This window comes from Cyclopterus lumpus, chromosome 4 (assembly GCF_009769545.1).
Source record: "Cyclopterus lumpus isolate fCycLum1 chromosome 4, fCycLum1.pri, whole genome shotgun sequence".
Lineage (NCBI taxonomy): Eukaryota > Metazoa > Chordata > Actinopteri > Perciformes > Cyclopteridae > Cyclopterus > Cyclopterus lumpus.
In genome coordinates this window covers 17,247,810-17,262,874 of record NC_046969.1, presented here as the reverse complement: position 1 = coordinate 17,262,874, position 15,065 = coordinate 17,247,810, and the positions used below count along the sequence as shown (strand labels likewise).

The window sequence follows — 15,065 nt, the reverse complement described above, 5'->3', positions numbered from 1 at the left end:
GGGATTGAACCACCAACCCCCTGATTGAAAGACGGAACTGCTAACCACTGACCCACAGTCGCCCCATAGACTCCCACGTTGAAATGCTTCGAACAAAAAAACGGTCTCTCTAGCTAATAAACCCATAATTAGGCTTGTTGCCTATTTGAATGACAAGTGGGTGCCATCTCAGGTCACAGGCTGCTATCTTTCTGCTCCTTGGTCACCTGAAAGGCTTCAGCTCCACCGACATCCACCTCTTTGCCCATTTTAGAAGTAGGCTATGTTGTCACTGCTAAGATGGCGACGGGCGGAGCCACCCACTTGGAGCTTCACAACCGCTCTTGAAATACGTATTGGGCGACGTTATGCAGACTGTCTCTATTTCATACAGTCTATGGTTCCTTTACAGTAACTTGATATGCTTATTTGATTATGTCTTCATTGATTTTCAAAGCCTCAGAGAAAATTCTTATTTTATGGACAGCCTTGTTATTGTACAATGAGAACATGTATTATTTCAAAATAAGTTGACTTTGAGGAACACACTCCCTCTTGTTACAATATGGCATATTACAAATGTGATATTGTCATTTAACTAAAGACTCAAAATGTTCACCGTTGCACCAAGAACTTTGAGCGAAGTAAAAAAGAAGAAAGCTGAACTAAGGTAGCTACCAAGAGACAAAAACTGTTTTGATAAAAACTTTTTCCCTTAAAAGAATCAACTGCTACTAGGTTTGCTATTTGCAATATAAACACTGCCTCCAGGCTCAACAAGCTTTAGTCAAAGAAACCTCTGCTGGAGCCGAAAGCATCAATGAAGGCGATTGTGATGGGGCATGTAATGCTCACAGACAGCTGCAGGAATGTGTTCAAAATGTAGATGATATTAAAGAATGAAAATTAAAACCTGATGAGTGACAATCAAATCAACTCAGGTGCATAGCCCTTGCCAAAGATCACCCTTGAATGTTTACCCTTTCTGAAATGCAACTTAAAGAAATAATAGGAACAAATGATGCATGAAAAGGATAGTTTGATTTCAAAAATAGGGCATATGCTCACTATTGTCAATGCCTGATTTACATGATCACAGATGGAATTACGCCTAAAATTGTAAGATGTTGACTTGACACTCAATGTCTAATTTCTTCCAGAAAAACATTGATTTGTCTATTTTAATTCTTAAATTTCAAAGTGATTCTTCAAAGTGACTACAGAAAAGGTGATACACTCAGGGATGATATAAACCCAATCCCTGGTTATCCATAAGATGTACAGTGCTTCCAGCCTAGAAGCTTACTATCGCGATCGTAAAGACCTTCTGTCAAAGATGCTAGCAATAAAAGGCACAATACAAGCAGTGTTGAGTAAGCAGTTCTGGCAGCCTAACAGCAAAGAATATTGTTTAAGTTCTCACAACGTCATCACCACGTATCTGAAAAGTGCTCTCTAAGGTCCATTAATACAGCAGGAACAGCAACATTTAAAGCACAACTCACTGAGGAGTACTTTTTCGGTGATTACAGATACGACTTCCTTCTGTATTAGAGGCTTTAAAATCTACTCATATTGCTCAAACAGATTCATGAATGACTTTAAATAAAATCAAAATCGTCAGAACAGGTGTTTTACTGTACAATGTAGACACTTAAGAGTCGCTTTAAGTAATTTACGATTTTGTATCGACCATGTATGTAAATATTGTAAATTATTATACTATTGTGACTTGTACTTAATAGATGATTTCTTCAAATAAATGTAGCAAGTGTTTAGTCTTTAATCTGTATAACTCAAACGTGTTCTGCTGCTTTGCCTGTGGCTGGTGTTTGAGCAGAACAGAAGAAAAAAGGAAACCTAGGAAGCAGGAAGGCAGCGTTACACTTTCTTTCCCACACAGTGAGGTTCTTAGATGTTTACGCTCCTATGTGCAAACCAAATAACTTGTTCATTTCAATGCATTCCGTGTGACAACATAAATAAACATGTTTGTCTTCTGAGGAGTAAAGGTGACAATTATATGGAATTTATTTCTAATTTATAATTATTTAGGATGCTTCTTATCATGTCATGGACAATTTTAAGTTGCATTAATCAATATTTTAACAACAACATGTTGACACTTATTTCACTGTCCATTAATCAATATAGGACATTTCATCCCCATCAAGTCTTTGGATTTGTGTCTGCCTTCCAGTTGAATATTAAGTATTATTTTTTTTTAATCTATTTAAAATTAGCATAAATAAAAAAAATCAATTGAACAAATCTTTTATTTAATAAATATTGAATATTGTAAGTGTAAATTCATAAACTGAATTGTATATATATTCTATATTAAATCAGATGCTGATGGCACAGCGCTGTGTATTACAAAAATGTCCACAGGGGGGTACATCAATGAAAAAAGGAACCACTGGTCTAAACTTAAGGAGAGTTCTTGTAAAAGGGCAAACATGTGGAACTAACATTAGCAGAGTACGTCAGCACATCATTAACCAGCATTGGCACTTCTATGCAAGCTACTGAAGGTATAATGATGCTTTGGCTTTTTAATAAGTGTACCAGTGAACAAAGACTTAGCCGGCTTTACTGGAACAGTGCTGCTCCTTAAATTAATTGTCTTCTATTTTGATTGCCAGGTTATGTGGTAGTTCATCTGTGATCTGCCGACTTTAGATCTATCTTTAACTTTCTAACCTGTTTTCCCTATTGAATCATTTTGACTTGCTTGGATGTGTTCTTGGATGTGTCCTTCAAGAGCATATTATACCCTTCTGTCTGCTTCTTTCTTTAATCATTCTTCAAAATAACATTATATGTAGTGAGTGCAGTTAGTGACAGTGTGGGCTCCGCGATAGCTCTGACATCATGAAGGAGTGGCATGGGGGGCGTGGCTTAGCAAAGGGTCACTTGTTCAACTGTATTTATAGAAATAACTTCTGCTTAGGCTCAGCAAATTATCACTTTAGTGTTGTAATGGTTTCATGTGTGCTTCATCCCACTGTTAGTTCCCAGTCTCATTATTATGTAGCCTAAAGCATATAATACACCACGGACCACTGTGCATTCAGCCAACTGGGCACTCAACTGTTGCAGGACAGCTGTTCCCCATTTAAGCGATGAGAATTAACAAGAACTATACTATATTCTATAAAGATGTCAGTAATGTCTCAGTGTTGCCTATTCTCAATATATTTTGTTACAAGGATTGAACTTTTCACTCCCCCATATTTTAATTTGACTTAACAGGCTGCCCTCCACATCCTGGAGAAAGTGTATAGTGAACACCACTCTTGGGGCTAAAAGATCTGTTTCCTGCTATATCTAATGACTCTGGAGAGCTTTTTGAACTATCCACCATGCATGAAATATTGTATGTGCTTTTCTGAACGTACAAATCCGGTATGACTCATGAGTGTTTTGTCCCACATGGGTAGTGCAGGAAAAGCAAGGAAAGGAGCGGCTCAAAAATAAATCACTGCTGGAGGGCTACATATATCAAACTCCATAGTTCATTCAAAATGCGTTTTGTTCACAATATCTATGTTTTGCATTTGGGCTTTGACAGTAAGATAAAGTTTGAGAAATGTAATACATGACTTTCTGGCCAGACAAGTGCAGTCGTTGAACTATACCATAATGGATTTCCGTATGTGAAGAACTCAAGGCAAAAGCAAAGGCATGTATTTCCTAGAAAGTGAGGTCAGCCTCTTTTCAAAGCTGAATGTCAGAGCTGAGATGGTGTCAATTCAATGTTGATATTAATCGTTACATGTTTGGTTGAAGTCTATAGAAAGTAGAAGTTATCCACCTAGAAATGCTAAATACTAGCCAGTAATACAAAATAAAAAATGTAATATATTGTCTTTCAAAACTCGAGAAGGAAGGGCTGTTCAACATCAAGCTTTATCATCGTTTCACTTAGTGAAATACATTGTTTGTATTTTTGGAACTAAAATGTGAGAACCGTTATCCCTAAATGTTTTCCTCATGGATCTTTCTTATGTCCCGTAAACACAGGCTGCAGCAGTGCATTAATAGAAACTGCTCAGCATTCAAATGTTGGTGTTTGCTGTGATCGATTGGTACATTTCCCTGCAGGATGTCATCCATTATCATAATAGCCCAACAAATCACTATTCCAGAAAAAATGACCATGCACTTACCAACTTTAGGAAACAACAGGCTTTCATCCTGCTGGCATTACTCAGGTTAATGAATTAGTCCGGTAAAACTGAGGTTAGTATTGTGTGTAAAGCCAAACATACCTAAACAAAATAGTGTGACAACATGCAATAAGACAGGGAAACAAGCAATAAAGGATTTATGCAAATGAATGTAGGTCCAAGCTCATCATTCAAGCAGAACAGTGAAAATAGGGCAGCATATGCTTCAGTGATTTTTGCCATATCGTTAGCATACAATTAAGACAATAACCGCAGTTTTAAATGCTGCAGACCATCTTAATAACCACATTCAGACACACAAACAGCGCCATTCTTCTTGGGGTTTATGAGTCACGTTTAAAGATGCGATAACACTGTGTAGTATATACTGGGGAAACATGTGATCTTGAAAGAAATAGGCAATTTTTTTCATTCACTCCCCATTAAAGCAAATTGCATGCATTGATTTCACTCTTTGAAAAGACGGCTGGTTATGAAAACTGTGAGGAAATGTCTAAGGTATTCATTACTCAAAACAGCTAAGACGTTGTGATATTCAAGTGCCTGATCTCTTTCATCTTGTTTATAATTCCTGAGGATTTTATGAGTTGAATAATAGAGTCTGCCAGTCTTCTCTGCACACTGCACTAACACAAAATGGAGTCATTGTAATTATAGCTTTTATGCATGGGAAGGTTCATTTTCTGAGGTAACTTGAAAGGCTCAGCAAAAATGAATATGTATGTTGTGACTGACAAGAGAAAGATGTAAAATATCTTACTGTCTCAGTCCAAACTACCTCTGTCACAAAACCAGAAGTAAAGTGTTGGTATTGATGGCATTATCACAGCTATTAACAGTAGAGGGAGCTTCAGTTATGCAAATTTGAATATTATGCCTGACAAGATGAACTTTTCACTAACCCTCTTTTAATGCTGCTTGTCATGGAACATTGGTTGTTGACTCATTTCCAACACAGTGAAACGTCCCTTGTAACCTCTGGAAACCAGCTCCTTGGCTCTCTGTCACAACCAGGCCTGCAAATAGAAATGTGTCGCAACTCCGACGCTCTCATACCACTGCGTTAAACAATTTATCTCCTCAGATAAATAATAACCAAAGATGGAAAGGCAACAGCCACGGCACCCAGAATTAATATATGGGGGATCAATATTCCTTTTCTGTTATTAAACTAAAGGCGAGGCAGTATTCTAAAGCTAGTTTCAGTGTAAAAACTGAAGCAAAGATTTGAGAAGTTCACAGCCACTCCCCCATTTCATTTCAATGGAGCAGCTCCAGACGGTGCATCTTGATAACATCCTAAACTGCAATCCTGGGTCTGTGTTCTGTGAGATAAGAATTTAAGATAAGATATCATGAAACTATATTGATCCTCCTGGAGAAATTCATTAAAAAAGACGTATAAGAATTCAGAGTGTTATATAGAATGCAAAGGAAAAGAATAGGACATTTTTTATATCGGATATACATTTAAACTAGAAAATAAAATCAAACAATAAATCGACAAATAAAAAGCTGAAACAACACCACACATCTGTTGCATAGAATGTGAGATGTTACTTGATTACTGGTTACAGTACCAATTTAAAATACATCTTAAACTGAGTCAATTTGAAGCTGTCTGACTGATTCTGTTTGTCTGTTCTGAAAAATCCACAGGGGAAGTTTTGTTAATGTTATGTTCGTAACAATAACCCAGTCTGCAAGATCTCAGAGGAGCCACACCAACATATCACCTCAGAGAAATGTATGTCATTTCCATGGTTACGGCTGTACAGTCTGTTAAGTATTATGTAGGCTAAGTCAAAAGGCTTAGAGCAGCATAAAGCAGAGGGCTGCGGCTGTAAAACTAACTTTGCATGCCTCTTGTGTGTGTCTCTCTCTCTCCCTTTGTGTCTCTGTGTGTCTGTGTGAACTGATTGTTGTCGTTTTTCTAGCATAATAAAATACCACTCCAATCCAATAGTCCCCCAAATATCGACTTGACATGTCTTAATTGTATTTCCTTGCTTTAAATTTGTTACATTTCATATAAATTACACATTATACTCGTAGGATAAATGACATATTTCCGAACATCAGTTTTCTGTTATATTGTTAAAGTACATTTTTAGAGTACAAGCCTTTTCCCTATGGGACACACGCGTCAGCATCAGAAAGCTCAATTTCCTCCAAATGCTGATAAATAGGGGCTGGCTCTCCAGTCCATATCTTTAATTGTCCTTGTATCAATACCTTCCGGTTTCACTGCTCCATCACGAGCCACTGGGAACGGGTTGCCCGGGAAACGGCCGCAATGGCAACAGATCAGAGCCTGGGGGTTGTCTGCTTCTAGGTCTGCTCCCATTTTACATCGCATTTCCTCACTAGATGGTGTGCGAGCCACTGGAGAGTACACTTCCCCGCACAGTGGGCTCTACATCCAGCAAAAACAAACCTGGGAAACTACACGGCGGACCGTTTCTTTACGGGGCACCGAGGAGGAAAAGTGTGGAAATAAAGCGTCGTTCACGTCAAGGTTTTTCTTTCTTTTTTAAGCTGACTCTTCGCCTTTTTTTCTTCTTCTTGCAACACGAAGACTTGGGGAAAAAAAGCGGCAACAAAATACAGCCGTGATGGACATAATGGTTGCGGTGCAGGATGCTTGTGTCTCTGGTCAGTGGCTTACTGCGATAATTCTCAGCCTGTGCTGCGTTCTGCCGTCATGTTTGCCGGCCGGACAAACTGTGGACTATTCCTCGGTTGAAAGTGTGGTCAGCAGACAAGGCGACACGGCTCTCCTGAGGTAAAACAAGCTAACGCAACTTCACTTTCTCCCGCTCACACTCGCTGTCTGCCGGGACTTCTCCGAAGCTCTCGGTCTCACACGTCGGTTCCGTTGTCTTAAAGATGTTTGTGAACTACTTTTTTTAACTGGGGTTATCGCACAGCGCTTGCTATACACGCACAATAGGCCATTTTTCCCTCCATCCCGTCCGCCTGACAGAGGGGGGTGGGGGGGGGGGGGGGGGGGGGGGGGCGGCGGTTACGCAGGACGGCGCGTTACGGCAAAGTTTTCGAACACACTTTTCCCCGTCGTGTCCACCCGTGAACTGCGACGAGGTGGTTATATGTGGTGTGTTTGTTTTGTATATCTGCTCGCAGGTGGGACGACATGGTTTGAATGAACGAAAACTAGCCCGCCACTGCCTATCTTGTATGTCATACATAGGGTTTCATCATGGTGTTGTGCCCCTCAGTTTTAAACGAGTGCTAGAAGAGGAGCCGAAGATACACACGACATGGCGTAACATGCTTTTCTTCTTCTTCGTCTCAGTGCAGTCCTGTCCTGTCACTTTGGCTGCATGTGTTGTGTGATGTCGCAGTTTCCAAACGAGGCTGAAGAGTGAATTTGTGGTCGGTCGCTGTTTATCAGAATCGAGTTATGGCAGTGACGCGTCTCTCCCCCATCCGCCCCCATCTTCCCTCCATCACGTAACTACGTTACGATGCCAGCTGCAAAGATAGCTGCTCATTAAGGACTACATAAACTGGGCGTGGTTTGGACCAATGCGCTGAGAAGTTTTCTTTAAAAACATTTTTTTTTAAATTTCATAGCTATATTTATTATTTAATTGGCATATCGTCAAACACATTGTCAAAATAGTTTACAGTTTAAGTGCTATTAGTACTTTTAATGCATAACTTCCAATATACCAAGCTTGCAGTTTTCTTTCCAGGCTACATTTCAAAAAATCTCTCATCTATTTCATTTCTTCAGAAGAAGAAATTCAAAACTCTACACAAAACACAGAAAAATGATGTAAATCTTTGGAGGGCTGTGATAATATCTTGTTCTACCAATATCAAATATCCGTTGTGATGGCTCTGAGGCTGAGGGGGCAGGCCTGCCCCATTTCAATATGAATTCTGTGATGTTGACTCAGAGATGCTCGGCGTAGACCTGAATACAGAGCAGCTAACGGTCTAAAGTTACACTCAGCTTGGCTTTTAGTCATTGTTGTCTCATACTTATTTTCTGAAGAGCTGAATTGTTTCTGTAGCATAAGGTCGTCCTAAGTGGCTGTATGGAGGTGAGTGCCTTTCAATGAGTGTGGTTCAAGTGTGTAGGTGTTCATTGCAGAAATACCGTGGCAACAGCTAAGGGGTACTCATTATCTTTTCCCTTGTTCCCTCCATGTCCTAAAGGGACGTCCCTGAAAAGAGACTTACACCTCTAACTGTCTCTTTAGAGAGGGCGTCTAATTCCCTTGTGTCAATCTGGGTAGGCTGTGATCAGTGGCAGAAGCTTTGCCTGAATCCTGATGCTTTATTGGACCAGAGATTATCCGTGTGCGATGAGTCCGCTCAATAAACAAGTTTCCTCCCACCCCTAAATAAGGCAACACTCTCCATAAGTGGTTCATCCCCTCAGTAAATGCCATCTAGGAAGTGGATCGGGAAAACATTTACAAGATGCTGTCATTGCCATGTTTTCCTACAGTTAATTAATGGGTTAATCAGCACTCATTGTAATCATTCATTGGCTTTGTTTCACCCACATGAATGCCGCCACTGTAAAGTTATCACATTGCTGAGCTCACACCTGTTGACCTAAGAGAGATCGTAAACCTCTTAAACAGCTCTGCTCGCCTCTCTGGATCGCATCTAGTTGCAAAACACACCAAAGTGATGATAAAGGCCTACTCTGTCTTGGTATAGTCATTTCCTCAAACCACAAGGAATCATGGCGCTGTCTTTTGTCCCTCTTTGTTTTTTCCCCCCCTGGTCTTAGGAGTCAAGCATCACCACATACACCATTTCTTTTAGGAACTCAGTACAGAAAACATTGCCCTTTTTTGTTGAGTTTCTCCCTTGTCAAGACCCCAGACTATTAGAGGGCAATTTTGCTGTGCCCCTAAGCTGATTGCTGGCAAAAAAAGATTTTGCATTCGGAAATACCGACAAACCCAGAAGCACGCAATTAGTCGCTGCCTCTGGATTATGGAGTAGCTCCCGAGTGGTGCGTCTGCGTTTCCCGCACCTCTTTAATTCTTAGCACTACATTACTGTTGTCCTGATTCAAGTTGGACAGTGGGTCCACATCAATTAAATGATTTGAGCTTCTTGAAGATGAAGAATGGTCTGCATGTGTATCATCACCATTTTAATCTTTTTTTGATTACTTAAAAGCTCAGCCATTTTCAGCCTCTAACAAAGGCCCTTGTATTGAATGAGTCGTCCTGCAGCTTCTACAGTGTCTTACACAAGTGCATTCAAGTTATGATGCATGCTGCATTTTTTACATACTGGACATCTATGAGCTTCCCTAGGGAGAACATTGTTTGAGAAGAGCTACACGTCCCTTTCTACCCCATCATATAGCAGGTTTCATGTCATTTGGATTCCATTAAATACACCTTGACTCTTCCCAGTAAATTAATGCTCTGAATTAGAGGAGGCCAGCCAGATGAAAAGATAGTTTCCCATGCTGTCAGGAAACACACAGTATCAGTGGCAGCCTCTTCCACATGAATAAGCAGCTGTAATCAACAGCAAAGAGAGAGTGTCTGCAAATGTTGTCCAGGCAGACTGAAATCTTAAGAATGGGTTGCTACAATATTGAGATTTGGGTTATGATTTTTAAAGTATGTCCGTCTTTTTTTGTGTGATAGGATGACAGCCACATAAAAGGTACACCGATCTTGCTTTAAAAGCTACTTTTTACATTATGGAAAGGCATAAAATAGGAACCAGGGAAATACATTGAAGTGAGGCTGTACACATCAAGAATAAGACAATTATCCAAGCCTATTTGTGTTTTGTTTAGTTTGATAGTTGGCCCTCAGCCACAAAGAAAGGCCTGCACCAAGGGACCTGGTCTCTGTAATGGTGCAAAATTGACCTGTCAGTAGTTTGAAAGTCTGGTATTCGTGTAAATCTAAAATCATTGCCTCACGTCAAACAACCAGTTGATGAAAATCATTTCTGGCTGTACTGGAGCTTTTTCTCGCCTTATCCAGGACAACATTGGTGCCATATCATCTTCCTCAACTGTGTCATTATTATGACTCCGAAAGGTCTTGACATTTACTATAAGCACTTGTGCCAGAGACCACATCTAGTTTAAATGGCTTGGTGTCCCCATCCCAATGTAGATGCTGGTAAGACGGACTAGGGGAATATTAAGTGACACTCCACAGGACATCATTTAAAGAAAAAAAATGTTGACTATCCACTAAACACAGACCATAACCATGGCTGAGAAGCACCCTCTCCACTTTCTGCATTTCATCAATTTTTTTTAATTAGCCAGTTCTATTGAAAAGTATAAGAAAGGCTATTTCCTCTCCAACAGCTTGGTTGGAGATATAGCAGATATAGCATGCACAACAGTTAGCTGTCAAAAATCTGGTTTACCTTTTCTGACACATCTGTGGGCACACCTGAGTCTGTCACTATTAATTACGCCAAAATCCCCTCGTCTGTTTCCTGCACCACATGTTTAATGCGGTGTTGCTGTCAGCATAATGTTGCTCTCTTTCACAGTCCTTATGCTCATCATGGTGCCTACATCTTGAGTATCAAGTGTTTGGCAAGTAATCTGAGCTTTTTTTTTTTGTCGAGTGAATAGACACTTTCATATTGATGCAAACCAATGGGCATGGGGGAGGGGCTGTTGTAAGGAAGGGACTCTCCCAGCCTGGCACAGATGCAGCTAATGGCCACAAACTCATAATGTCTTATGTGAAAAAAATCTGACCTTTCCTACAGTAGAGTCTAATGCTGTGTTCCCACCAAAAGCGTTGCGAATATTTGAGTGAGTTTACTAGCCCGACAAGTTGTGGTTTATTCGCGCCTTAGAGGGGGCGTGGCTCTACTCCGTGAAAACAGCTATCATTTCCGCCATCCACCATGGAAGGAATAACCACTAGTTCTGCTTTATACTTGTTGTGAACATCCCACAAACGTCAGAACACCCAACGCCCTCGTGTCTGGGTTCATAACATCATCCGTAGGCTCACACAGCTCGGTTACGTCTGGATAACTGACGCTTCCAGTGCTACGAGAGTAGCAGCAGTGTGTTAGATTCACTAACAGCGCGACGTCCGTGATGACGGGCGGAGCGTCTCAACGCTGATTGGCTTTCCGCAACTCAGCGTCGGTCAAATTTTTCGCTTCGATCTATTCGCGTCATTCACACCGCCCGGCGAAAATTCGCGTCATTCGCAACCATTCGGTTGTGCATTGACTTTGCATAGGATCTACTCGCGTGAAAAAATCTCAACGCTTTTGGTGTGAACACAGCATAAATCCTGTTGCTCAAGTGAAGGCATCCATTTGCAATAGTTGTGTTTTTAGTACAGATGGAAATCAGCCAATAAGGTGACATGCTAGTTAGAGCAGTGGCTCTAACTAGCTCTAACTACTTTAATTAGAAAACCTCCAGTTAACCTCTTCCACAGAACCCTTTTGAAACTCAGAGCCTGTCAAGGCTTGTTTTAAACAGTTTAATTCAGCTCATTGTCGAAAGCAGCATATTCTCTCAAATAAGATGAGAAATGATCTCAAATGTGTGTGTCTTTTGTGTCGAATATATCACAGTATATTCAATAAATAAAGCAATATAGTACTCATGAGATAAATCAAATGTTTTTGTATAGATTTTCAGATAAGCCTAGGGAACTATTCATATGCATATGTTAAGGTGCACTGCATTCATCCTTTTTGAAAAAGATAAACATAAAACCCAATCTAGTGTGGGAAGATTATTATAAAGAAAGAAATCGAACACTTTAGGATGTTTTTCGGTTACATGCCATGTCCTCATGTTGTAACTATGTGTGGCTAACGTACATCTAAGCAAAACAAAAGCACCATTTCCAAATTTCATTTGTGAGGCAAGTCAATCCATTGTACTTTCTATAAATGATGTATTTCTATTTCTAATATATTTCAATTAGCACTAAAGTGTTTGAGTGCCCTGGTGAATTAAAGACTAAATGGAAATGCTTTCTCAAGGTAAATCCTTCGAGGGAAATAGATGCTTTGCTAGGTTTTAAAATATCTTTCTAATATTCTTATCACAACAATTATAGGGGATGGGGGAAATGATTTGCGGTGGAAATTGGAGCTTTTGCCCATACCCAAAAATAACCCGAAATAACCACTAGTTCTGCTTTATACTTATTGTGGACATCCCATAAACGTCGGAACATCTAACTTCCTCGTGTCTGGGTTCATAACATCACCCGTAGGCTCACACAGCTCGGGGAGTTTCACCGACTCCGCCTTGATAACTTCCGCTTCCAGCGCTACCAGAGCAGCAGCAGCCCAACGGGCGGAGCATCTCAATGCTGATTGGCGTTGGAAGTTGAAATATTTCAACTCTGGCGAAATTTCGCAACACGCGAAACGCGTCTATCGCAACATCCGGCGAATTTCAACCAAACGCGTCTGTGCGTAATACATAATGTGCTTCGCCATAATATTACAGTGTGTGTGTATAAGGACCCCAAAATGGCACCTGTCAAGAGACACGCTTACGACGCGGACTTCAAACTCAAGGCTATCAGTCACGCAGAAGAACATGGGAATAGAGCAGCTGAGAGAGAATTCAACATTAATGAATCAATGGTACGGAAGTGGAGGAAGCAAGAAGATGACCTGCGCCAAGTAAAGAAGACCACACAGAGTTACGTTAACGTTTGATTTAGCGGTATCAGACTGTTTTTTTTACGTGTTACAACTGAACAAGGTTGGGAGTTATTGTGAATACGGTCATTAACGTTTGAACAATGTTGAGAGTTATTGTGAACACGTTTAATAAAGTTTGACTGACTGACTGTTTTGTTTCGCTTAATGCGCCTTATAGTCTGGTGCGCTTTATATATGAAAAAAGATCGAAAATGGACCATTCATTGACAGTGCGCCTTATAATCCAGTGCACCCTATAGTGCGGAAAATACGGTACTTGAAACGGAAATTTTCAGAAGAATATGTGTGTTCGGTGACGTCTCCTTTAAAAAAAATGGCATCAATGAAAGAGTGTGTCTCGGAAACAGTTTATTATTTAAATTAAGCACTGGGCTGTGATTTTCCCACTTATTATTTTCAAGTGGGATCATTACATGAGTGGATACTTTCAGTCAAGTGTAGGCAGTTTTCATCAGACTGCTTAAGCGGATAGTTGACGTGTGCATTGATTTTCAATGGGCTGTATTAGAAATAACTTTGTTTCTGTGCATGTTCTTGTGTGACATATATTGTCTTTTTGTTCAGAAGATTAAGTCTCTCTCTGACAGCTTTTCCAGAGTAACATTCTTTTTACCAGCTCTTTTGTTCAGTGTGTACAGCCTTTTCTGCTCCAAATCATACAGTATGCCAACACTTCCAGTCTTTCATCACAGAGAGCTGAAACGATTCCTCAGAGCCCCTTCAATTAAAATCCTTAATCAATCAGTTAGCATCTCCTTGTGTTTCATGATAATTAGTTGTGCTACTCTGACAACATTGCATAATCTCATTCTGGGCCTCCTCAGTTAAGCCTAGTTGTATACCAGCAAGTCTTGGTATGCCTCTCATGTCAGCAGGTTATAAACAAAACTAGCTGACATCAGAGTTTGAAGCCTGTGTAATGGTGAAGCTTTGAAACAAACAGTGCAGGCATATGGGTCGTACACTTTACACTTGGTATGCCGAGCATGAGAAACACCTCGACCTTTAGTAAGCATCTGTGATACGGGAAATCTCTGCAGGAGGCATAATCATATATCCCTGAATTTAGCTCTGTTTAGTGCAAGTCATAAAGTGAACCTTTCATGCAATTTTATGTGACCCAAATCTCCATGTGTATATATACTGAGACGTGTTGATTTCCAGTGAGTGTTAGTTGCAGATGAGAGACTGAATCATCATCATGGGAGATATTTCCTTCGGATAGAATGGTTGACGTCATTATCGCCAATGTAAGATCTTTATGTGTGAGCATGGTTGGAGGCTGGAGGGACTTCAGGTAAACACTAGTTTGATCCCAGAGGTATAATAAATCAGATGTGTTGACACTTGGTTGTTTTAGCGATGCCCTTCAGTGAGTTAAAACAATCCATAGGGACTTCAGCTCTTGTAGAGGGTATTTTCTTGCCCTTTAATGAAATTCAACATTAGTCTCGTATCTTGGGTTTACACTAGAAACATTTCTCTCTGAGACTAGAACCACAATTTCAGAGTAAGGAACAGTATAGCTGGCTTGTATGCTGTCCTCTAAATGTTGAACATGATATGTGCGACCACACATCACTTTCAAAATGTTGCTTATAAGTGTATACATAAATGTATCATACTTATATATAACTGCTTTTACCAGTAAATTAATGTTGCCATGTTCCTCCAACTCAAATATCAACCCCTTTATGAGTTACACATATTTCACTACCAAGAAATCTAAATAATTATGTTGTCAGGGTTTTCACAGTCAATCAGGAAAGTTCTCCAAATTACGAAAGAAGTATTGACTGTAATCTCTTTTTCAAGCCCTTTAGTTAGCTCACTCATATTCACGATGTCTGTCCCCTCACAATTAGTTAGAAACTGCAGCAGCTAAAGGAGATTCATATTGTCATAATTAATTTGGCTCTATGTTGGCATGGCTAAGTAATTTTAATTGGAGTCGCTCTGAGCAAGTTTTTTAGTCTCTCTCTCTCTCTCTCTCTCTGTGTGTCTCTCTCTCTGTCTGTGTGTGTCATCTGCATAATGAGTGTGGATTTCAGACTGCTGAAAATGTTTGTTGGAGACGAGTAATTGGAGAATAATTATTAGTAAATGCAGAAAGAAGTAGTGGAGCAAATCAATATCGCCGAGAATAGTGTTACCTAGTGTTTTCAGTGGGGTCAGGAGTTAAGGTAACAAGTCTCA

The 15,065-nt window shown here is 40.1% G+C and overlaps 1 protein-coding gene across 1 annotated transcript in view; it reads left to right on the top strand.

Annotated features, from left to right (window-relative positions):
- The first annotated feature begins 6,410 nt into the window (after positions 1-6,410).
- Positions 6,411-15,065, top strand: part of negr1 (neuronal growth regulator 1) — a 129,487-nt gene continuing 120,832 nt past the window's right edge. Inside the window, exon 1 of the mRNA XM_034531037.1 lies at positions 6,411-6,957. Within this exon, the coding sequence (XP_034386928.1) occupies positions 6,788-6,957 (170 nt within the window). The 5' untranslated portion in view covers positions 6,411-6,787. The remainder of the gene's footprint in view (positions 6,958-15,065) is intronic.